Genomic DNA, 25,390 nt, shown 5'->3' with positions numbered 1-25,390 from the left:
AAGTGTCATGGCGCGATCTTGGCTCACCGCAACCTCCATCTCCCAGGTTCAGGCGATTCTCCTGCCTTAGCCTCCCGAGTAGCTGGGATTACAGGCACCCGCCACCACACCCGGCTAATTTTGTATTTTTAGTAGAGACAGGGTTTCTCCAAGTTGCTCAGCCTGGTCTCAAACTCCCGGCCTCAGGTGATCCGCCTGCCTCAGCCTCCCAAAGTGCTGGGATTACAGGTGTGTGGTGAGTCACCGCGCCTGGCATTGCCCTGTGGTCCTGGCTCTATGTAAAATGATAGTACTAACTTCACAGCATTATGAGAATTTCATAGGCAAGGCAAGGCTGATATTTAACTAATACCCAACTGGAAAGGCTGTATTGGTGATTAAAATATTGAAATGCACAGGGCGCGGTGGCTCACGCCTGAAATCCTAGCACTTAAGGAGGCTGAGCTGGGTAGATCACTTGAGCCCAGGAGTTTGAGACCAGCCTGGGTAACATGGCAAAATCCTGTCTCTACAAAGGGTAGAAAAATAAGCAAGGCATGGTGGTGCACACCTGTAGTCCCAGCTACTCAGGAGGTCAAGGCTAAAGTGAGCTGTGATGCACCACTACACTCTAGCCTGGGCAAGAGTGCGACCTCGTTTCAAAAATAAAGAAACAACAAAAATATTGAAACATTTACATATGAGTTGGCATATAGCTACTTCCCTAAGCACTTCCAGTGTCCTCCAACTCTCCCCTGGGACACACTGGACCACCCCACAATCTAGCAATTAGAAGATACCTGAGGCCAGGTGCGATGGCTCACACCTGTAATCCCAGCACTTTGTGAGGCCGAGGAGGGCAGATCACCTGAGGTCAGGAGTCCAAGACCAGCCTGACCAACATGGCAAAACCCTGTCTCTACTAAAAATGCAAAATTAGCCAGGTGTGGTGGCGCATGCCTATAATCCCAGCTACTCAGGAGGCTGAGGCAGGAGAATTGCTTGAACCCAGGAGGTGGAGGTTGCAGTGAGCCGAGATTGCGCATCATACTCCAGCCTGGGCAACAAGAGTGAAAGTACATCTCAAAAAAAAAAAAAAAAAAAAAAAAAAAAAAAAAAAGCACAGAAATCTTTACAGGTATTCTGATAGATTTATTTTAAAAGTTGGAATATTGGCCGGGCGCGGTGGCTCACGCTTGTAATCCCAGCACTTTGGGAGGCCGAGGCGGGCGGATCACGAGGTCAGGAGATCGAGACCACGGTGAAACCCCGTCTCTACTAAAAAAATACAAAAAATTAGCCGGGCGCGGTGGCGGGCGCCTGTAGTCCCAGCTACTCGGAGGCTGAGGCAGGAGAATGGCGTGAACCCGGGAGGCGGAGCTTGCAGTGAGCCGAGATTGCGCCACTGCACTCCAGCCCGGGCGATAGAGCGAGACTCTGTCTCAAAAAAAAAAAAAAAAAAAAAAAAAAAAGTTGGAATATTATCCAAAAAATGCCTGGCACATAGTAGACTTTTTTTTTTTTTTTTTTGAGATGGAGTCTCGCTCTGTCACCTAGGCTGGAGTGCAATGGTGTGATCTCAGCTCACTGCGACTCCGCCTCCCAGGTTCAAGTGATTCTCCTGCCTCAGCCTCCTGAGCAGCTGGGATTATAGGCACCTGCCACCATGCCCAGCTAATTTGTATTTTAGTAGAGATGGGGTTTCATCATGTTGGCCAGGCTGGTCTCGAACTCCTGAGCTCAGGTGATCCACCCATCTTGGCCTCCCAAAGTGTTGGGATTAGAGGCGTGAGCCATCATAGTACACATTTAATAGATAGTAATCAAATTTATTTAGCCTATAGATTCAATCTATGGATATAGTTAGGAAATGCCCCTTTACTGGGTGACATCCACTTATTCTATATATATTTATTGGGGCATACTATTATTGCATATCTGGTGGCTTACCCCTAGGCGTAATTCAATGCTTCTCTGCCACCTCCAAGGAGCACTAATATATGGCTAAGACAAAATGGATTCCTTGGAGACAAATTAGGATCAAGATGCTAAGCAGTAGACCTTGCACTGTGGACAAGCAGCAGGGTTGAATTTTCAAGCATCAGTGTAGTATTGTGCCTTTTATTAATTCCACGTCCTCGGCTTGGCTCCATGTGACCGCCAGTGTGATAAAATAGGCCCAAAGCTACTTGGAGATCCTAGCTTCCTTGGCTTATTTCTCTTTTTGAGTGTTCCTGTTGATCTGGTCTAGCTTGCCAGGGAGGAGTCTAAGAGAGGGAAGGTCATCTAGGCCCGCCTTGATTATACAAGAGAGTTTTCTCTAAGCTCTATAAGGTCCATCTCAGCTTACTAAATCTAAGGTTCCACAGAGGGCTTTTGGACCCTGTAGCAACTTTAAAACATGGCACCAAAATTCCTGACACTCCTCTTGAGAAGTAGGGCCTATGTACCCTCTCCTTGAATCTGGGCTCTGTGTGTGGTTGACTGAAAGAATATGGTGAAAGAAGAGTTGCTGTGGCAGTTTCTAAACCCAGGTTTTAAAAACTGGCAGGTTCTACTCCCCATTACTCTTGAAGAGTAACATTTAGCCATCATGCTGTAAAAAGAAACCTAAGCAACTCATGGTAAACCCCATGGTCTTTAGGGAAAGAGGGTTTCCACAATATTAGGGAGAGCCAAGAAAAATTTAAATAGTGTATTTTCCAGCTTCCCATCTCTACACCAAAATTAAGTATTGACACAAGAGGAAAAAATTGTCCTCTGTCAGCCATGTGAATGAGCCTTCTTGGGTATGGATCCTCCAGCCCTCAGCTGAGCTGCCCCAGCTGATGCCATGTGGGATGAAGATGAGCTGTCCCCACTGAGCCCAGCCCAATTTTCAGGTAATAGGCAAGATAAATGTTTCTTGTTTTGGCTGGGCGCCGTGGCTCACGCCTGTAATCCCAGCACTTTGGGAGGCTGAGGCGGGCGGATCACTTGAGGTCAGGAGTTTGAGACCAGCCTGGCCAACATGGTGAAACCTCGTCTCTACTAAAAATACAAAAATTAGCCAGGCATGGTGGCTGTAATCCCAGCTACCCAGGAGGCTGAGGCAGGAGAATCGCTTGAAACCTGGGAGGCGGAGGTTGCAGTGAGCTCAGATCATGCCACTGCACTCCAGCCCAGGCGACAGAGCAAGACTCCATCTCAACAACAACAACAAAAGGCAGGGCTTGGTGGCTCACGCCTGTAATCCCAGCACTTTGTGAGGCCGAGGCGGGCGGATGACCTGAGGTCAGGAGTTCGAGACCAGCCTGACCAACATGGAGAATCCCCGTCTCTACTAAAAATACAAAAAAATTAGCCCGGCAGGGTGGTGCAGGCCTGTAATCCCAGCTACTTGGGAGGCCGAGGCAGGAGAATCGCTTGAACCCGGGAGGCAGAGGTTGTGGTGAGCCGAGATTGTGCCATTGCACTCCAGCCTGGGCAACAAGAGTGAAACTCTGTCTCAAAAAAAAAAAAAGAATGTTTCCTGTTTTAAGTCATTGATTTGGGAATGGCTGTTTTGTAGCAATAGATAATCCGAACAGACTCAAAGGGCCAACTAGTCATAAAGTGTTTTTTTGCCTCACCTTGTCATTCCTGGAAATGACTCCCTGGAAAACCCTCGGCAGAGATGGGTGTTTGGGTTTCAGTTTTTAGAAATCTTTCTGCATTAATATTTTCCTTAGTTGCCTAACATAACTGGCAGAAGGAGACAGGCAAGGAGTAGGACATTAAGTACTCAACCAATTGTAGTCATAATTATTCAGAAAGATTTTTTTCTCTGTGAAAAAAAAAATCACCACATATTGCTTTAAGTAGGTATACAAGGAAGTTTCAGACCCAAACCCCTGTGTGGAATCCTTAGTTCTGGTGTTCTATCATGGAAACAACAAAGACTGTCTTTTTGTCTCTGGCCCAAGGCCTTCACTAAAAGTATGCCAATAGCTTCCTAGCCCTTTTTCTCACAGACACCATATCCTTAAGATCTTTTAACTCTAATTGTGTGAACAAAGGAAAAGAAGGCACATCTGTTTTGGTATGGCCTTTTTCATACTCCTGCTACCCACTCCCAATATGACCGATTGTCCTTGTTCTTGGCTGCCCATGTCCTAGCTCCTCCTCCCCAGAAGCTGAAGGGTTTGGAGCCTTCTTCTTTTTTTTGAGACAGAGTCTCACTCTGTCGCCAGGCTGGAGTGCAGTGGTATGATCTCAGCTCACTGCAACCTCCGCCTCCTGGGTTCAAGCAATTCTCCTGCCTCAGCCTTCCAAGTAGCTGGGATTACAGGCATGCACCACCACACCCAGCTAATTTTGTATTTTTAGTAGAAACGGGGTTTCACCATGTTAGCCAAGCTGGTTTTCAACCTCAGGTGATCCGCCCGCCTCGGCCTCCCAAAGTGCTGGGATTACAGGCATGAGCCACTGCTCCCGGCCATGTTTTTTATGTGACAATTCACATATCTAAACCTGGGTCCCTGTTTTTGTATAGCCTTCAAGCTCAAAATAATGTTCACATTTTAAAATGGATTTTAAAAATAAAAAGAAATAATATTTTGGGACACATGCAAATTATATAAATTCAAATTTCAGTATCCATAGAAAAATGTTTTGTTTTTGTTTTGAGACAGGGTCTGGCTCTGCTGCCCAGGCTAGAATGCAGTAGCATGATCTTGGCTCACTGGAATTTGCACCTCCTGGGCTCAAGGGCTCCTCCCACCTCAGCCTCCACCTCCTGGGCTCAAGGGATCCTCCCACCTCAGCCTCCCATCTCAGCCTTCCGAGCAGCTGGGACTACAGGTGCACACCATCACCTGTAGTGTAGTGTAGGCCTGGCTGGGTGTGGTGGCTCATGCCTGCAATCCCGGCACTTTGGGAGGCCAAGGCAGGAGGATCACTTGAGCGCAGGAGTTCAAGACCAGCCTGGACAACATGGTGAAACCCCCTCTCTACTAAAAATACAAAAATTAACCAGGCGTGGTGGCAGGTGCCTGTAATACCAGCTACTTGGGAGGCTGAGGCAGAAGAATCGCTTGAACCTGGTAGGTGGAGGTTGCAATGAGCCAAGATGGCACCAATGCATTCCAGCTTGGGTGACAGAGTGAGACTCTATCCCCCCAAAAAAATTTTTTTTCCAGCTGTGATAATCCAAAATATCCCATTCTCCTTTCTGTGGTGGGAAGGAAAAGGTAGAAGTTGTGGAGAGGAAAGAGGTAGAAATTAAAGGGAGAACGGAAAAGAAGGGCAAACAAAGGCAAGTAGGTGAGGAGAAGGACAGGAAAAGAGACAGGGAGAAGGGAGGGACTTATAAATGGGAAAAGAAGGGTAGGAAGGATGGGAATAAGTAAAAACAACAACAACAAAAACAAAGCAAGGAGAGAGAGTGGAGATGGGGAAGAGCCAGAAAATGCTGAGTGAGCTAAGAAAGGACCACCAAAAGAAAAAGGAGAATGGGGGTGGTCAGACAGAGGGCTATACCACTATCTTCCTCTCCTGTTTGCTTTCATTTACTAACGTCCTGGTCACTCTGCCCTAAACAGTTTAGTTCCTTTCCCATAGTCTCTGTTCACTCCAGCACTATCTGACTTGAACTTGTACCTGTATGACAAATCTAATACCCTGGACTCTTAGTTCTAAAAACAGGGCATGCATTCTGCCTCAGCCTTCCATTCCCACGGTCTCACCCTAGACCTTGGCATCATCAGAAACTCACAAGCTGGGACATTTCAATTCCAAATATCCCACTCAGACCAGCAGCATCCATACTGCCAGGGCACTTGCTCATATACCCCACTGCAACCTTTCTTGGGCCAATGATCTAAGACGTTGGTCCCTTTCCCCACCACCCTCCAACCCCTCCACTACCAGGCTTCATGTGCCATTATTTGCTTTCCTGTATGGTTTTGATTCTACAGACAGCATCATAAACATTCTCTTGCAAACACTCTCATCACTTGGCCCCCTCTCTCTGTTGTACTTGCCAGGCAAAATCCCAACCCTCAGTAAATGCAACAAGTTGCCTTCTCTGCCTGTGCCTGAATGGCCAAACATCTTCAATTATTTTGAATCCATTACCTCAAATATCAAATGAGCTCTTAACGTTGGCCAGAAGGCCTTTTAAAGGCCTGTATGCACCAAGGCTCAGTTCTTGAACTTCTCCTTTTCTTTTCCCTTAAGACTTTTCCCTAATGAATGGGGCAGGCGAAAGGAGTTAAAGGGCTTCCATTGCAGTTAGAATACAGCCCAAATTCCTTTCCATAACCAAAAGTCCTGATCTGCCACCGACCTCACTTTCTCAACTTTTCACCTTCCATTCTCCCCTCATTTAACTCAGCTCTGGTCTCACTGTCACTGGCCTTTTTTCTTTCTTTCTTTTTTTTTTGAAGCAGTCTCATTGTCACCTAGACAGGAGTGCAGTGGTGCTATTATGGTTCCTAGGCTCAAGTGAACATCCCAGTAGCTGGGATCACAGGCACGGGTCACGGAGCCCGGCTTTTAAATTTTTGGTCGAGATGGGGTCTCGTCATGTTGTCCAGGCTAGTCTCGAACTCCTGGGCTCAAGCGATCCTCCTGCCTCAGCCTCCCAAAATGCTGGGATTACAGGCGTGAGGCACCGCGCCCAGCCAGGCCTTCCTTCAATTGCTTTAACATGCCAAGCCAACTTAGATTTTTTGCACATGCTTTTCTTTGTGGGACACTCTATCCTGGTGTTTGCCAGGTTTCGCTCTTTTCTATCCTTTTGTCTTGGCTTGAATGTCACCTCTTCTGAAGCCTTCTCTGGCGACCCTGGCCATCTTATGTCCTACTTGTTATTTCTTCAAAATCGTACTGCCTTTTGTATGTACTGGTGTTTACTCATTCACACTGGCTACCTCCCCATACCTCACTGGCTGGAATGGAAACTCACTGCGAGCAGAGACAATGGGTTTTGCTCTCCCGCAGATCACGTCCCAGCCTCCAGCTCAGCACCAGACACTTGGGGGCGCAGGATAAAATATCTGCGGTCAGAAAGCACTAATAACCACCCAAGGAGTGGAGGAAAGCTGGCGCAGACCGCACGAGTGTCGCCGAAACGCCGCCGCCGCACGAAGCTCCTCCCCTTCCGACAGCGCCGCGGACGCCTGGGCAGCCACGGCGGCGGGGCCGCGGCAGGCGCCGGCTCAGCCCGCCCATTTCTCCCGCCGCCTCCCCGCCCCGCCCCGCCCCGCCCCGCCCCGCCCCGCGCCGCGCCGGCGGCTGTCAGCTCCCTCAGCGCCCGGCCAAGGCGCGGTGTATGCTGAGCCGCTGCCACAGCCGGCTGCTGCACGTCCTGGGCCTTAGCTTCCTGCTGCAGACCCGCCGGCCGATTCTCCTCTGCCCTCCACGTCTCATGAAGCCGCTGGTCGTGTTCGTCCTCGGCGGCCCCGGCGCCGGCAAGGGGACCCAGTGCGCCCGCATCGTCGAGGTGAGGCCCGGGCAGCAGGCGGGCTCCTTGGGGCTTCACGGGACGCGGGCCGGCCTGTCCCGCCGCCCATGGTCCGCGCCCCCCGGGGTCGCCGAGCCGCAGACTACGAGTCCCGGCGGCCACCGCGCCGCCCGCGTGGCAGTGGCCGAGGGCCGCCGGCGCGCGGCATGCCGGGACTCGTAGTCCGCGCCCGCCCGCCTTGGGGGGCACCGCTTGAGGTCGCTTTGTTCCTGCGCCCCTTCTTTTCTTACATTTTGGGGACCAGATTCGTCTCTAGAGTGGGCTGGGAGAGGAATCCCGGAGGCCAACCTTTGGGGGTCCCCCAGCGCGCAGAGGTTAGCGTGTCGCTGAGCATGTGGCGGGTGAAGGCAGCAGGAGTGCGGATTTGGGTTAGAGGCCGTGTGCGCCCACAGTTGCCTAAAGGGGAGACCTATTTTTCTTCGCGCCTTCCCTCTGGTTCTCTAAACTCCGCACTGTCACCTAACCTGTCTTTACCCTAGAAAGGAGCCCCGTGGGGCGGGGTGTTATTTTAGGCGTGCTGTGGGCTGCCGCTGGCACTCTCGAGCCCCGTCCCCGCAAGCTTTAGGGCCGGGCCAGCCCTGAGGCTCGGCCCGGGTCGGGGATGGGGAAAGCCGGGAGTACTGTTCTGAGATCAAGCGTCAACCTTTGGCCCTGCTGCCAACTCACGCTTGGCCCTCGGTCACTTCCTGTCTCCCAGCCTCAGTTAGCCCTTGTAATACAGTAAAAAGAGTCTCTGAACCCAGATTTTCTCAGGATATAAAACACCTCCCAAATGTAAAATGCTGTTACTTTTTTTTTTTTTTTTTTTTTTTTTGCTTTAAGGCAGGTTACCAGTTTAATTCTTTTAACAATTTTTGGGCTAGATATATGGTTGATTAGCTGCATTGACACTGTGGGAAAAAAAAGGCTTCATGGACAGTCTGGGGAATACTTGCGAAAGAAGGAAAACAAGATATCTAGAAACAGAAGAGGCGACCATTGGTGGCCTCTAGTGAAATCACTCTGAAACTCTGTAACCAACAAAAGTTTTTTTGACCAAGAACTTCTAATTTCCTCCTCTTCTAGGATATGGCCAATATTAGCATTGGGCTTTTGCTTCTCTCCTTATATGTTCATAACAATCAACTCCTGTCCTGTATTTTATTCCCTAAATAGCATCCAGAGAAAGTTAGATGAGTTCAACAAGTCATTATGTGTTGTACAGATGTATTTATAAATATTGATCATTTTGCCGGGCGCTGTGGCTCACTCCTGTAATCCCAGCACTCTGGGAGGCCGAGGCTGGCGGATCACGAGGTCAGGAGTTCGAGATCAGCCTGGCTAACATGGCGAAACGTCGTCTCTACTAAAAATACAAAAATTAGCCTGGCATGGTGGCGGGCGCCTGTAATCCCAGCCACTCCGAAGGCTGAGGCAGGAGAATCGCTTGAAACCGGAAGGCGGAGGTTGCGGTGAGCCGAGATGGGCGAAAGAGCGAAACTCCGTCTCAAAAAAAAAAAAAAAAAAAAAAAAATCATTTTAGGTGTCAAAGTGGAAATAGTCCAACTAAAATACATTTACATCCTCTTAAAAACTTTTTTTGTTGTTGGTTCTCTTTACTTTCTTTTGTTGTTTTTTTGTTTTTGTGACCGTCTCACTCCGTCAGCAGGCTGGAGTGCAGTGGCGCGATCTCAGCACACTGCAACCTCCGCCTCCCAGGTTCAGGCGATTTCCTGCCTCAGCCTCCTGAATAGCTGGGATTACAGGCGTGCGCCACCACGCCTGGCTAATTTTTGTATTTTTGGTAGAGACAGGGTTTCACCATGTTGGCCAGCCTGATCTCAAGCTCTTGACCTCGTGATCTGCCTGCCTCAGCCTCCCAAAGTGCTGGGATTACAGGCATGAGCCACCGTGCCTGGCCTTGTCACTTGTCTTTTAAAAAGTAAAGAGCCTGGCCACTGCACTCCAGCCTGGGTGACAGAGCAAGACTCTGTCTCAGAAATAAATAAATAAATGGCAAGTGAAAAGTGGGAGTGATTTCAAATTTTTGTTTAATATATGTGATCTCTCTTAAATAGCGTGATAGGGGAAGGGGCAAAGACTTTAGAGTCAAAGAGATATAGGTTCAAACCCTGACTCTGCCATTTACTGTTTCTCTAGGCCCAGAGATGTTGTTACCTGTAGTTCCCTGTGGAAAGGGAAAACATAGAAATGGCTATTTTGTATGGTATTTGTGAATATTAAATGAGGTAAAATATCTGGCAGACAGAGACAGATGCAAATAATTTTTTTCTCCACTTTAAACTTCTGATCTTATTACCTCTACTTTAAACTTCCTGACCTTATTATATTGGTTATTTTTATTGGTGGGTTTTGTTGTTGTTGTTTGTTTTGAGATCGAGTCTCTCTGTGTCACCCAGGCTGGAGTGCTGTGGCACCATCTTGGCCCACTCCTACCTCTGCCTCCTGGGCTCAAGCCATCCTCTCACCTCAGTCTCCCAGGTACCTGGGATGACAGGTGTGCACCACCACTGTTTGCTAACTTTTTTTTAGTTTTTGTAGAAACAAGGGCTCACTATATTGCCCAGGCTGGTCTCGAACTCCCAGACTCAAGGGATCTTACTGCCTTGGCTTCTCAAAGGTTGGCATTACAGGCATGAGCCGCCACGCCTGGCCTGGTTATTTTTATTGCAAAGTAGTATTTTTCTTTTAAATTACTTTATGCATGTTATATTTGAATGCATTTAAATACAGTATGCTGTTTCTGAATCATAATATGCCTTTAAAATATCCATACCTAAACTACACTGGTTAAAACATAATCTACACATTCTGGGCTGGGCGCAGTAGCTCACGCCTGTAATCCCAGCAGTTTGGGAGGCCGAGGCGGGCGTATCACGAGGTCAGGAGATTGAGACCACCTGACAAGGTGAAACCCCGTCTCTACTAAAAATACAAAAATTAGCCAGGCGTGGTGGCAGGCGCCTGTAGTCCCAGCTACTCGGGAGGCTAAGGCAGGAGAATGGCGTGAACTGGGGCGGCACAGCTTGCAGTGAGCCAAGATCACGCTACTGCACTCCAGCCTGGGCGACAGAGCGAGATTCCGTCTCAAAAAAAAAAAATAATTAAAAAAAATACGTAAATGAAATAATCTACACATTCTGCAATTATTCTTTATTCTGTTCAGTAATGGCAAATAATATTTTAAACTTGTTAATTATCAGTTACAAGATTCCATGATGAGATATATTCTGTAATGTATTATATTATTAAGATTTCAACAATTATTTGACCTTAAACTGTTATCTTCTTTAATGAAAATGTCTTCTCTTGAGTCTAGTTGCCATAAACTTTATTAAGCTGTCAATCAACTAATTCCAAATAGTTTATAATTTAGCAATTGCTATTCCCTAGCTGGCTAGACAGACACTGGAATATCATCTTTTTTTTTTTTTTTTTTTTTTTTTTTTTTTTTTTTTTTTTTGAGATGAAGTCTCACACTGTCGGCCGGGCTGGTGTGTGGTGGGCCAATCTCGGCTCGCTGCAGCCTCCATCTTCCGGGTTCAAGCAATTCTCTGCCTCAGCCTCCTGAGTGGCTTGGACTACAGGCGCACATCACCATGCCTGGCTAATTTTTGTATTTTTATTAGAGACGGGGTTTCACTATGTTGGCCAGGCTGGTCTGGAACTCCTGACCTTGTGATCCGCCCACCTCAGCTTCCCAAAGTGCTGGGATTACAGGTGTGAGACACCGTGCCCGGCCTGGAATATCTATTGTTAGTGAAGTCAGCGGTATGTTGTTTTTTTCCTTTGTGAATCTCTTTATTTTGACTCAATATTTTATTATACAGGCAATTATAAACTAAATTCCAAAATAATGTAATTTTTGGAGGTTTTTTTTCCTGTAGGAAAAAAAGTATATAAATCCACGTTAAATTCTCCAATTAATCTGGCTGAAGCTAATGCAGCTCACAGGGCACCTGAAATTGTTACTTTAGTATGTTGATTTCCAACTCAGGCTGCCAGAAGTACATATTTGAGTCCTAGCTACAGAATCTTCAGTTGACAGGAAGAGAAGAAAAAGAGAAAACCAAAAACCCTTAGGGATATCTTGGTCTCTAAGGCACTGAAATTAGTGAAGTGGGTGTTGTTAGAGGGAAGCTGGTATTTTTTCTCTGGAGGTGAATTCTGCTCTGCAGATTGCTCCTGGAGACCTAGAGAAGGTAAAGGCAAATCTGATACAGTGTCTTCTGAAAGTGTTCTGTACTGGGAAGGAAAGATTGGAGGGAGGTTTTGGGATTCATTTTGCACATTTATTTGTACTGATGTTTATCAGTTTTGTTTGCTTTTCTCTTTCCTTCCTTCCTTCCTTCCCTCCCTCCCTCCCTCCCTCCCTCCCTCCCTCTCTCCTTCCATCCCTCCCTCTCTCCTTCCCTCCCTCCCTCTCTCCTTCCCTCCCTCCCTCCTTCCTGTTCTTTTTCTTCTTCTTTTCTTTTTTTACCAAATACCCAGACTTGAAGGATAATTTGTTTTATTTTCTAATTGTTTGTAAATCTGTATCCTCTATTACTGAATTTGTTTTTGAAAATGAGCTATTTTCTAAATCAGTGTGATACTTGAAGTTTCCAGATGGAATTATTGTGCAATAATTTATTTCTAAAATCATGATGGGAATACTGTGTCATTCTTGAATTTTTAAAATTAAGCTTTATTTATATTTGTTGTTTTGGCCCAAATGAAATTGTCAGTGTAACCTAAATTTATATTTGAAAATAACCACCATTTTACATGCATTAGTTGGAAGAAATATTTAAATCTCTCTTTTAAAGATTGTGAACATTTTGCTTACATAAAAAATTATGACTAAAGCTTATAACCATGCCAAATTGCTTTCTGTAGCACCCAGAAAACTTTTTTTTTTTTTTTTTGAGAGAGAGGGTCTCACTCTGTTGCCCAGGCTGAAGTACAGTGGCGTGACCTCGGTTCACTGCAACCTCCGCCTCCTGGGTTCAAGAGATTATCCTGCCTCAGCCTCCCGAGTAGCTGGGACTACAGACACATGCCACCATGAATGCCATGTTGGCCAGGCTGGTCTCGAACTTCTGACCTCAGGTGATCCACCTGTCTGAGCTTCCTAAAGTGCTGAGATTACAGGCATGAGCCGTTGCGCCTGGTCTCACCCAGAAAGCATTTTATCATCTGTGTCAACTTCCTCCAGGGCCTGTGTGGGTAACTCTTACTTTGCCTGGTCATCCTACTTACTGCACTTCGAAAAAGTTTTGGATGATAATTGACTTTAAGCATGTATACATCAGAAACTTGATTTCATTTATCTTTGTGTCCCCAGTGTTGAACATTGTGCCTGACACATAGTAACTGCTTATTAAGTACTTATTGAATTATAAGTTGAATATGTTGGATTCATAGAGTTTTATTGTTTGTCCTGAAGATGTAAAATTTTTAAAAATTTGATCCCCAGAGGGCACTCCAGTGGCGGTTGGCGCTCCCATTTTCAGGACCAGAAGTGTTTGAATGTCTTCTGATTTCTTTTTCTTTATTCCTTTCCTTTTTTTTTTTTAAGACGGAGCCTTACTCTGACGCCCAGATGGGAGTGCAGTGGCATGATCTTGACTCACCGCAGCCTCTGCTTCCCGGGTTCAAGCGATTCTACTGCCTCAGCCTCCTGAGTAGCTGGAATTACAGGCGCCCACCACAACGCGTGGCTAATTTTTGTATTTTTAATAGAGATGGGGTTTCACCATAATGGCCAGGCTGGTCTCAAACTCCTGACCTCAGGTGATCCGCCTGCCTCAGCCCCCCAAAGTGCTGGAATTACAAGCGTGAGCCACTGCACCCGGCCGCCCTCTTCCCTCCTCTCCCCTCCCCTCCCCTTCCCTCCCCTCCCCTCCACTCCACTTCCCCTTTCTTTCTTATTTATTTATTTATTTGAGACGAGCTCTCCCTCTGTTGACCAGGATGCAGTGCAGTGGCACAGTCGTGGCTCATTCTCACTGCAGCCTCCACCTCCCAGGCTCAACTGATCTTTCCACCTCAGCCTCCCAAATTGCTAGGTCTACAGGTGCATGCCACCATGCCCAGCTAATTTTTTTTATTTTGTAGAACATTTTTTGAGAGCCAGGCACTGTGATATTGGTTGTTGAGTTGAGTAAGAAGATACAGATGAGCCAGTTGCAGTGGCTCACGCCTGTAATCCCAGCGCTCTGGGAAGCCAAGGTGCAAGAATCACTTGAGCCAAGGAGTTCAAGACCAGCCTGGGAAACATATCAAAAGCCCATCCCTGCATGGTGGCAGGCGCCTCTAGTCCAGCTACTGGGGAGGCTGAGGCAGGAGAATGGCATGAACCCGAGAGGCGGAGCTTGCAGTGAACCGAGATCGCGCCACTGCACTCCAGCCTGGGCGACAGAGAGACACTCCGTCTTAAAAAAAAAAAAAAGCCCCATCTCTACAAAAAATTAGCTGGGCCTGGTGGTGTGTGCCTGTGGTCCCAGTTACTTGAGAGGCTGAGGTGGGATAATCACCTGAGCAGGAGAAGTCAAGGCTGCAGTAAGACATGATCATGCCACTGCGCTTCAGCCTGGGCAACAGAGCAAGACCATGTCTTAAAAAAAAAAGACGACAGACCCTGCTGCCAAAAGTTTACAATGTAGTGAGGAAACAAGGAAATTACTTGGTGATGACTACAGGATAGAATGATTAATCCTATGATATAAATATACCATTTAGGTACATTTAGGGAAGGGACATCTAAATGTCAGTTTAATGAGTCAGGGAGGGCTTCCCAGAGGAGGTGAGGTGTATGAGCTCAATTTTGAAGGACAGTGGGAAAGAAGCAGCTGGGAGATGGAAAACGCTTAAAGCAGTTATCCTTGTATAGGGTTACTGGAGGATTCAATTCTGAGTAAAATGTGAGAGAGTAAACTGACATAAGTGAGGCTGACACAAAAAAACACTCCCTTGAATGCAAACAGATATGAAAGAACTTTGCAGATATTAAAGTTTAACTGCAAATTATTTTTTTCTTTTCTTTCTTTTTTTTGAGATGGAGACTCACTCTGTCACCCAGGCTGGAGTGCAGTGGCACAGTCTCAGCTCACTGCAACCTCCACTTCCCGGGTTCAAGCGATTCTCCTGCCTCAGCCTCCCAAGTAGCTGGGATTACAGGCGCCCACCACCATACCTGGCTAATTTTTGTATTTTTAGTAGAGATGGGGTTTTACCATGTTGGCCAGGCTGGTCTCGAACTCCTGACCTCAGGTGATCTGCCTGCCTCACCTTCCAAAGTTCTGGGATTACAGGTGTGAACCACCATGCCCAGCCTAACTGTAAATTATTTCAAAACTGTTTATCTTTTAGTTTTGCCTCCCTAAGTAGAGTGTAGTGTTTTTAAGGGTGGGGACCCTGTCTTTTCCCTCTCATTTCAGTACATGTTTTTCATTTATTTATTTATTTATTTTTACAAGGACTCTGGCTCTGTTGCCCAGGCTGGAATGCAGTGGTGCGATATCGGCTCATTGCAACCTTTGCCTCCCGGGTTCACGTGATTCTCCTGCCTCAGCCTCCCGAGTGGCTGGGCTTATAAGCGTGCACCGCCATGCCCGGCTAATTTATTGTATTTTTAGCAGAGATGGAGTTTCACCATGTTGCCCAGGCTGGTTTCAAACTCCCGACCTCAGGTTATCCGCCTGCCTCAGCCTCCCAAAGTTTTGGGATTACAGGTGTGAGCCACCACGCCTGGCCTTCATTCTACTACATGGTTTTTGAAATGCCTTAGTCATCCTTCAGATCTTAAAGACTCTCAAATGTTCTCAGTTTATGATGCCCTTAGTGTCTCAGGTTTTTTTTTTTCATAGAAATCCTAGTGCAAAAGAAATACCTAATAGCTATATTAAGTAAGTAATTAGGTCCAAACAATACTTAAGAAGTATTTTCTAACAAGTTAGTAGCTGTTTGAAGAAACGATACATAGAAATTAGGAGAAAAAAAGTAGCAATTTAATTTCTTTTTTTTTTTTTTTTTTTGAGACGGAGTCTCACTCTGTTGCTCAGGCTGGAGTGCAGTGGCACGATCTTGGCTCACTGCAAGCTCCGCCTCCTGGTTCACACCATTCTGCGTCAGCCTCCCAAGTAGCTGGGACTACAGGTGCCCACCACCACGTCCGGCTAATTTTTTGTATTTTTAGTCGATCTCCTGACCTTGTGATCCCCCCACCTCGTCCTACCAAAGTGCTGGGATTACTGGCTTGAGCCACCGTGCCTGGCCTTTTTTTTTTTTCTTTTGAGATGGAGTTTCGCTCTTGTTGCCCAGGCTGGAGTGCAATGACTTGATCTTGGCTTACTGCAACCTCCACCTCCCAGGTTCAAGCAATTCTCCTGCCTCGGCCTCCTAAGTAGTTGGGATTACAGGCATGTGCCACCATGCCCAGCTAATTTTGTATTTTTAGTAGAAATGGGGATTCACCATGTTGGTCAGGCTGGACTCCTGACCTCAGGTGATCCACCCGCCTTGGCCTACTAAAGTGCTGGGATTAGAGGTGTGAGCCACAATGCCTGGCCTTTTTTTTTTTTTTTTTTTTTTGAGACAGAGTCTCACTCTGTCACCCAGGCTGGAGTGCAGTGGCACCATCTTGGCCCACTGCAACCTCTGCCTCCCGGGTTCAAGAGATTCTCCTGCCTCAGCCTCCCGAGTAGCTGGGACTATAGGTGCCCGCCACCACGCCCGGCTAATTTTTGTATTATTAGTAGAGATGGGGTTTCACCATGTTGGCCAGGCTGGTCTCGAACTCCTGACCTCGTGATCTGCCAGCCTCGGCCTCCCAAAGTGCTGGGATTACAGGCGTGAGCCACTGCGCCCAGCCTAATTTCATTCTTAAGTAACCACACTTACTAATGAAATGTATATGCCTGTTGTGCACTGTTTCTCATACGTTGGAATCAGATTGGACACTTCCACCTGCATTTCTTATTAATTTTATCTCCCTTTCTGTTTTCTTTCTCTCTCTCTTTTTTTTTTTCTTTTTTGAGTCGGAGTTTCACTCTGGCACCCAGGCTTGAGTGCAATGGCGTGATCTTGACTCACTGCAACCTCAGCCTCCTGGGTTGAAGCGATTGTCCTTTCTCATCCTCCCAAGTAACTGGCACTATAGGCGTGCGCCACCATGCCCGGCTACTTTTTATATTTTTAGTAGAGAAGGGCTTTCACCATGTTGGCCAGGCTGGTCTCGAACCTCAGACCTCAGGTGATCGCCTGCCTTGGCCTCCCAAAACGCTGGGATTACAGGCATGAGCCACCGTGCCCGGCCTGTTTGTTTGCCTTTCCCTCCCCCTCCTCATCTCTCCTCCTCCCTCCTCTCTCCTCTCCTCCCCTCCCCTTGCCTTCCCTTCCCCATGTGATTCTCCTGCCTCAGCCTCCCAAATAACTGGGATTACAGGCGCCCACCACCATACCCGGCTAATTTTTGTATTTTTAGTAGAGACGGGTTTCACCACGTTGGTCAGGCTGGTCTTGAACTCCTGACCTCAGATGATCCACCCTCCTCGGCCTCCCAAAATCTTGGGATTATAGGCATGAGCCATTGTCCCTGGCCTATTTTATTTTTTTATTTTCTTTCTTTCCCTTTCTCCTTCCGTTCTGCCCTCCCTCCCTTCCCTCCCTCCCTCCCTCCCTTCCTTCTTTCCTTCTTTCCTTTTTTCCTTCCTTCCATTCATTCATTCTCTCATTCATTCACTTTGTTGCCCAGGCTGGAGTGCAGTGGCACAATCATAGCTCATTGCAGCCTCCAACTCCTGGACTCAGGCAATCCTCCCACCTCAGCCTCATGAGTAGCTGGGACTACAGGCACATCACACCATACCTCTCTAATGTTTAACATTCTTGTAGAGAGAGGTCTCATTAGGTTGCCCAGGCTGGTCTTGAACTCCTGGCCTCAAGCAGTCCTCCTGCCTCAGCCTCCCCAAATGCTGGGATTACAGGCATGAGCTGCTGTGCCTGTCTCACATTAATTTTCATGTGATACTTGTTTTTATCACAGCAACAGCCAATAAAAAATCAGCCTCACAAAGATATGATGTCATTGAAAGGAATGTACATGATCTTGTTGTTGTTGTGGTTTTTGGTTTTTGTTGTTGTTGAGACAGAGTCTCACTCTGGCATCCAGGCTGGAGTGCAGTGGTGCAATCTCAGCTCACTGCAACCTGTGTCTCCCAGGTTCAAGGGAATCTCCTGCCTCAGCCTCCTGAGTAGTTAGGACTACAAGCATGCGCCGTCACCATGCCTGTCTAATTTTTGTATTATTAGTAGAGACGGCGTTTCACCATGTTGGCCAGGGTGGTCTTGAGCACCTGACTTCAAGTGATCTGCCTGTCTCAGTCTCCCACAGTGCTGGGATTACAGGTGTGAGCTATCATGCCCGGTCTATGATCTTAAGTTGAAAATTAACTATCTTGTGTTCACTTAGTGTCACATTGACTATTGCTGTGTTTCCTTTAAAAAATTAAACCCAGGGCACTATTGTGCATTTGCTGTACCACATTCCAGTTTAGATGCTTAATGCAAAAGGATTGTAATCACTGAAGACCTCCAAAAGTCACATAGGAGTACAGTATTTTAACAGGTAACTTTCTGAATTGAAATCCAGAGGATTAGAGAAATCAATCTAGTAGTGGGACTTTTTGTCCAGGTTAGAGAGAGAAAGGATGGGGACTCTGCTGGGAGTATAGAGACAGCACATATATTTTGATGTCTTTATTTTTTGTTTCATGTTGGCCTAGTTACATTGATTCTTACTACCTTAAAGCTAATACTTTTAGCCCAATTGCCATATGAAAATGTGTTTGCTCTTACATTTTAGTTGCTTTAACCTGACAAATTAAGAACATTTTTACAGACTAAACATGTGATAAGAACATTTAGAACTTTAATAGGGAACAGGTGTGACAGACATACTGTTTGCTGACAGTTTTATGCTGCCTGGTGTGTAAAGTTAACAAACCATCACGTTGGTAAAGGAAAAAGCACCAGTTGTTACTTACTAGTCTCAGAGGCCTTCACTTTGAGGGACTGGGTCCCATGAAACATGTTCTTCCATGCCTGGTTTCCATCAGTCTTCTCCAGAAGACGCATAAGCTGGTTCCATGCCCCGTTGGAATGTATCCTATATCAACAAGCAATTGAATATGCCTAATTTGGGGCTACACAAAAGTCTGTTTCCATACCCACTTTCTGTTTGGAGCTTCCAGAATGTGTTAGTCATTGATTGGTATTGGAAAATGTTACATGTTTAATTTAACCCACAAGCTTTACCTGTATAATTATGTATGATTTAGGTAGGTAATAACATGAATTTTCATTTTCTTGGTGCCTACTGGGAGTATAGAGACAGCACCGATGTTTTGATTGTATAATTGGGTGTTGACTTAATGGTTAATTTAGGTTTTCAAATAGAGTTTTTCCTTGCTATGTATCATTTGAAGGGCAAGGGAAGTGAAAAGTGGAAATGGTAATGTTTCAGAAGTGGGGAAAGGCAAGGAGGAAGCAAAGGAAGCAAGAAGGATGGTCAGAATCAGGCTGAATCAAGGTGGGTCAAATGTGCCTAGCTTTCTGTGTGTGGATAAAGTTTCTGATCTCATCTCCAAGCCAGGATATAACAAAATGATCAACTTTGAGTCTCTTCTTTAACTCCCACCAGTAGATTCTGTTATTCAATGGCCACAGTAGCTTGAAGACAAAAGACTGCATCTCCATGTGGGTCACCTAGGAATTATCTCAGAGGCCTGTTATGGAATAATAGAGTTATTGAGAGTGAGGAGACCTGGGTTCAAGTGCCAGATTTCTTTCCAGTAACTGGCAGGTCAGCTTATCTCAATTTCCCCTTTGTAAAACAAAGCGTATAGAGGAGTAGATGGTCTTGCCAGCTCCAAAACAGTCTGTACTTCAAAACTTCTGTGTTAGATAACATATAACCCAATATAGTCACACCCAAAAGGCAAAATATCCAGTTCCTATGAATATGTGTGCCTTCTTTGCTATTCTGTGGCGTATGAGTTGGAGCACCAAGGAATTGTGTTTAATAAATTCCTTTATTTCATGTTCATCTGGAACTTCCCAGTGGTAACATTGCACCTATAAAGTTGAGAAAAAGAAAGCTTTTTGAAATGTAACAGTTGCTTATATGTATTTTTAATTAAAAATTTTTAAGAAATGTGCTATTAGGGCCAACTTTCTAAATGTTTTTTGTTTGTTTGTTTTGGAGACAGGGTCTTGCTCTGTTGCCCAACTTTCTAATTTTTTTCTTTTTTTGAGACAGGGTCTCGCTCTGTTGACCAGGCTGGAGTGCAGTGGCACAATTTCGGCTCACTGCAACCTTCGCCTCCCGGTTCAAGTTCCTCCTGCCTCAGCTTCCCAAGTAGCTGGGATTACAGGCACGCGCCACCACGCCCAGCTAATTTTTTGTATTTTTAGTATAAATGGGATTTCGCCATGTTGACCAGGCTGGTCCCGAACTCCTGACCTCAAGTGATCCACCCACCTCGGCCTCCCAAAGTGCTGGGATTATAGGCATGAACCATCTTGCTCAGCCTTATTATTATTTATATAGAAACAGGGTCTCACCATGTTGCCCGGGATGGTCTCAAGCTCCTGGGTTCAAACAGTCTGCCTGCCTCAGCCTCCCAAAGTGCTAGAATTACAGGTGTGAGCCACCATGCTCTGCCTACTCTTTGTTTTTTTTTTTGAGACAGGACCTTGCACTGACCAGGCTGGAGTGCAGTGACATGATCATGGCTCACTGAAACCTCAACTTTTCGGGATCAGGTGATTCTCTCACCTCAGCCTACAGGCAAAAGCTTGTAGTCCCAGCTACTTGGGGCCAATTTATGGGTTGAGGTTGGGGAGGAGGTATTGTTTTGGTAGAGGTTGGGTTTCACCATGTTGCCTAGGCTGGTCTTGAACTCTTGGGCTCAAGTGATCTGCCTGTCTTAGCCTCTCAAAGTGCTGAGATTACAGGCATGAGCCACTGTGCCCAGCTATTTTGGTTACTTTTATTTAAAGTAGTGTGCATACATTATAGAAAAATTGGAAAATACAGGCCAGGTGCCATGGCTCATGCCCGTAATCCCAGCACTTTGGGAGGCTGAGGTGGGAGGATCACGAGGTCAGGAGTTTGAGACCAGCCTGACCAACATGGTGAAACACCGTCTCTACTAAAAATACAAAAAAAAAAAAAAAAAAAAAAATTAGCCTGGCGTGGTGGCACACACCTGTAATCCCAGCTGAGGCTGAGGCAGGAGAATTGCTTGAACCCAGGAGGGCAGAGGTTGCATTGAGCTGAGATCACGCCACTGCACTCCAGCCTGGGCGACAGAGCGAGACTCTGTCTCAAAAAAAAAAAAGAAAAAAAAAAATTGGAAAATACAGATCCCCCACCCTTCCCTACCTCCTGGTAAATTCTAATCTACTGTCTCTATGAGTTTGCCTATTTTAGGTACCTCATCTAAGTAGAATTATATGATATTTGTCATTTTGTGTCTGGCTTATTTTACTTAACATAATGTTTGTTTGTTTGTGACGGAGTCTCGCTTTGTTGCCCAGGCTGGAGTTCAGTGGCACGATCTCAGCACACTGCAACCTCCGCCTCCCAGATTCAAGTGATTCTGCCTCAGCCTCCCAAGTAGCTGGTACTACAGGCACATGCCACCACGCCCGGCTAAATTTTTGTATTTTTAGTAGAGATGGGGTTTCACTGTGTTAGCCAGGGTGGTCTTGATCTCCTGACCTCGTGATCCACCTGCCTCGACCTCCCAAAGTGCTGGGATTACATGTGTGAGCCACTGCGCCCCACCCGTAATGTTTTTAAGCTTCCTCCATGTTAGCATGTATCAGAACTTCCTTTTTATGGCTGAATAATGTTCCATTATATGTATGCAGCACATTGTGCTTAGCCATTCATCTGTTGATGGACACTTAGGTTGTCTCCACCTTTGGTTACTGTGAATAATACTGCAGTGATTGGTGTACAAGTATCTGTTTGAGTCTGTTTTCAGTTCTTTGGGGTATATACATAGAAATGGAATTGATGAGTCACATGGTAATTTTGTGTTTAACTTGTTAAGGAACCACTAAACTATTTTCCACATGAGCTGCACCATTTTACATATCCACCAGTAGCGTACAAAGGTTCCAGTTTCTCCACATCTTCACCAATGCTTATTTTTTTGTTTTTGTTGTTGTTTTTAAAATTATAGCCATTCTAGTAGGTGTGAAGGTTTTTGTTTTTTTGTTTTTTCTCAGAATCGTGCATTTAAAAAATTGTCTTGGGCTGGGTGTGGTGGCTTACACCCGTAATCCCGGCACTTTGGGAGGCCAAGGCAAGCGGATCATTTGAGGTCAGGAGTTGATGACCAGCCTGACCAACGTAGTGAAACCCTGTCTCTACTAAAAATACAAAAAATTAGCTGGGCATGGTGTTACATATCTGTAATCCCAGCTACTAGGGAGGCTGAGGCAGGAGAATTGCTTGAACCCGGGAGGCGGAGGTTGCAGTGAGCTGAGATTGTGCCACTGCACTCCAGCCTGGGCAACAGAGTGAGATTTCATCTCAAAAAAGTAAATAAATAAAAATAAAAAGATGTATTTTAATTGGGTTATATATCTTCTTATCGAGCTGTAAGAGTTTATATATTTTGAAGATAAGTCCCTTATCCAGATACATGGTTTATAAACATTTTCTCCCATCCTGTGGGCTGTCTTTTTATTTTCTTGGTAGTGTCCTTTAAAGTAAAATGTTTTAAATTTTGAGGAGCTCTTACATCTTGTACAATAGAACATACAGTATGCTTTCTATTGCCTATGGTGCAAAGATTAAAAAGGCTGATAAGCTAGTCCAGAACTACAAAAATAAAGATGTAACTGGTATCTATATAGTGCCACAAGTTGGGAGTGGAAAAGAGAGGGGGTAGTGGTAAATGGAAAGGAAGGTGGGGAGGGATGGGGGGTCAAAGATTCTCATTACTTCTTTGGCCAGTTCCAGGGTATAATTGAGTTCAAGTTAATTAAATCAGATTAGTGGGATGCCCATTAAGCAAAAAGTCACCTATTTTGTAAATGGTTTTCAGTGCTTTTTCTATTGTGTAGTCGTGACAGGAAAAAAAAAAACGGAAAAATTTTCCATAAGATTACCCCTTCTTAGGTCATTTTCCTTGATGAAGTTAGGCTCTAATCAGGAACCAAGAGGCCCATGTAGTCTGCTCTGCATTACAGAAATGGGTACAGTTATTTATGGTCATCATTAAATCCTATGCTGGGCTGTGATTTGATTGCGATATTGTTTAAAAATGTATTATCACTAAACTGACTTTAATTTTAGATTGAGCAAAATGTACTTATGAAGGTAAATTTTATACCAAAATTAAAAAAAAATTACTACTTTTCAAGCCAAATAATGATTTCTCTCACACTTCTATTAGCACAGTTATTGGAGTAACAATGAAGGTGATTCTTTGTTATCTAAGCAGTGATTGATTTTTTTCTAAAAAGTCAGTTAAGAGAGGTTACTTGGCACAATAAAGTTATGAAAGTGCTCCAGTGGGTTATTTTGGAGACTAAGAGTAGTATGCTTATATTGTCTATGCCATAGAAGTGGCATTTCCAGAATATCTTGCTTATAATTTTGAACTCTAATGTCTGGAGTAGAGCTTCATTGAAATATGTTTCCTTTTAAACTTTTGCTGCTGTACCTTATGGATCCTCTCAACTGAATATGTCTCTAAATTTCCATCTGTTTCTAGGCTATAAAACTGGACTGTTTTCTGTCTCCTTCTGTAACTCTTGACTTCATGCCCATGCAGTGTGTTTCTGTGTTACTATATTATACTTTTGTTTCTCCTTTGTTTAAGGAGTGGATCGCTTTCCAGAAAAATTTTTATCTAAACACTTGAATTGATTTTTGTATTTAGAGCGGTTCACCAATATGTCTCCAGAGCTGCTATTCTCTATCATGATTTAGTTTTAAATTTTAGATAAGTTTTTGATTGTGCAGGTACTATTTCCCTTTTTTCTTAATATCATATGGTGGTTTTTATATTGGGATTCTTATCCTTACTTAATGTGAGACGACTGAATTTTATTTTCCTGTGCTCTTAGGATTTGATGTTAATAAAACATTTAAATCATCAATCTTGTGATATTTACCTTTTGTTTTGAGGTGGGGTCTCACTCTATCACCCAGGCTGGAGTGCAGTGGCCTGATCTTGGCTCACTTCAACTTTGGCCTCCCAGGTTCAAGCAATTCTCCTGCCTCAGCCTCCCGAGTAGCTGGGATTACAGGCACCCGCCCCCATGCCTGGCTAATTTTTGTATTTTTAGTAGAGACGGCGTTTCACCATCTGGTCCAGGCTGGTCTCGAATTCCTGACCTCGAGTGATCCTCCTGCCTTGGCTTCCCAAAGTGCTGGGATTACAGGCGTGAGCCACTGTGCCTGGCCTGATATTTACCTTTTAAAGATTTATAGGTTGGGCATAGTGGCTCAGTCTTGTAAGCCCAGCACTTTGGAAGGCTAACGTGAAAGGATTGCTTGAGCCCAGAGTTTGAGACCAGCTTAGACAACATAGTGAACCCCATCTCTACAAAAAATAAAAAAGTGAAAAAATTAGTCTGGCATGATGGCATGACCGTAGTCCCAGCTACTCCGGAGGCTGAGGCGGGAGGGTCACTTGAGCCCAGGAGGTAAAGACTGCAGTGAACTGTGATTGTGCCACTGTATTCCAGCCCAGGCAGCAGAGCAAGACGCTGCCTCAATAAATAAATAAAGATGTATGGTGAGTGCATACTTTTTTAAAACTAAAATTTCTAAAGTTTATATGTATATGTGTATATTGTAAAAAAATTCAAACAATTTTGAAAGTACACAAAGTAAAAAATGCAAGTTCTCTTTAATCTCATCCTACCCTCCTTATGTAATCACTTGTCAGGTTTTTGCGTGCGTGCCTTTCTGGTCCTTTTTGGATGTATTTATACTCAGATATAATGCACATACACATTGCTTATTGTTTTGTGACTTGCTTTTTTTTTTTTTGCTTAACAGTATATCTTGGAGAGCATTCCATATCGGAATATACAGATAGTTCTACTTCATAATATACACAATAGTTTATTTAGCCATTCCTATATTGGTGGAAGTTTAGATTTGTTTTGTGGACATAGACATTTGTTTACAAATGACACTGCAGTAAACATTCATGTACATGTGTCTTTGTGCACATATGCAACAGTACCATAACTCCTAGAAATGGAATTACTGAGTCAAAGTTTGAGCAAACTTAAACTTTGATTGAATAAACTTAAATAATTTGCCCTCTGAAAGACTGAACTGATTTATACTTCTATGAAGTATGAAGATACTGGTTTCTCTGTATTCTTACCATTGCTGAATATAACATTTTATTTTATATTAATTTTATAAACATTAGTTTTATAAAATTTTTACTTTTAATCCAGTGGAAAATGGAGTCACATTGTCTTTTTTTTTTCGAGATGGAATCTTTGTCGCTCAGGCTGGAGTGCCAATGGCATGATCTTGGCTCACTGCAACCTCCGCCTGCGCTGGGTTCAAGCAATTCTCCTACCTCAGCCTCCCAAGTAGCTGGGATTACAGGCACACACCGTCATGCCCAGCTAATTTTTGTATTTTTGTGGAGATGGGGTTTCGCTATGTTGGCCAGGCTGGTCTTGAACTCCTGACCTCAGGTGATCCTCCTGCCTTGGCCTCCCAAAGTGCTGGGATTACAAGCATGAGCCACCATGCCCAGCCTTTTTTTTTTTTTTTTTTTTTTTTTTTTTGAGACAGAGTCTCACTCTGTCACCCAGGCTGGAGTCAGTGGTGCAATCTCTGCTCACTTCTGCCTCAGCCTCCCAAGCAGCTGGGACTACAGGTGT

General features: G+C 45.1%; 2 protein-coding genes across 4 annotated transcripts in view; one reads left to right on the top strand and one right to left on the bottom strand.

Annotated features, from left to right (window-relative positions):
* Nucleotides 1-7,102, bottom strand: part of STIL (STIL centriolar assembly protein) — an 86,881-nt gene extending 79,779 nt beyond the window's left edge. Inside the window, exon 1 of one of the 2 annotated variants that reach the window (XM_055254652.2) lies at nucleotides 6,883-7,102. The gene's annotated coding sequence lies outside the window, so the exon portion shown is untranslated. The remainder of the gene's footprint in view (nucleotides 1-6,882) is intronic. The other variant, XM_055254651.2, reaches the window with a different exon arrangement.
* CMPK1 (cytidine/uridine monophosphate kinase 1) overlaps nucleotides 7,096-25,390 on the top strand; it is a 33,540-nt gene continuing 15,245 nt past the window's right edge. The window contains exon 1 of one of the 2 annotated variants that reach the window (XM_055254653.2): nucleotides 7,096-7,444. In XM_055254653.2, coding sequence (XP_055110628.1) covers nucleotides 7,274-7,444 — 171 coding nt within the window. In that variant the 5' untranslated portion in view covers nucleotides 7,096-7,273. The remainder of the gene's footprint in view (nucleotides 7,445-25,390) is intronic. The other variant, XM_055254654.2, reaches the window with a different exon arrangement.

Source organism: Symphalangus syndactylus, chromosome 12 (assembly GCF_028878055.3).
Source record: "Symphalangus syndactylus isolate Jambi chromosome 12, NHGRI_mSymSyn1-v2.1_pri, whole genome shotgun sequence".
Classification (NCBI taxonomy): domain Eukaryota; kingdom Metazoa; phylum Chordata; class Mammalia; order Primates; family Hylobatidae; genus Symphalangus; species Symphalangus syndactylus.
This window is presented reverse-complemented; position numbering and strand designations above follow the sequence as displayed.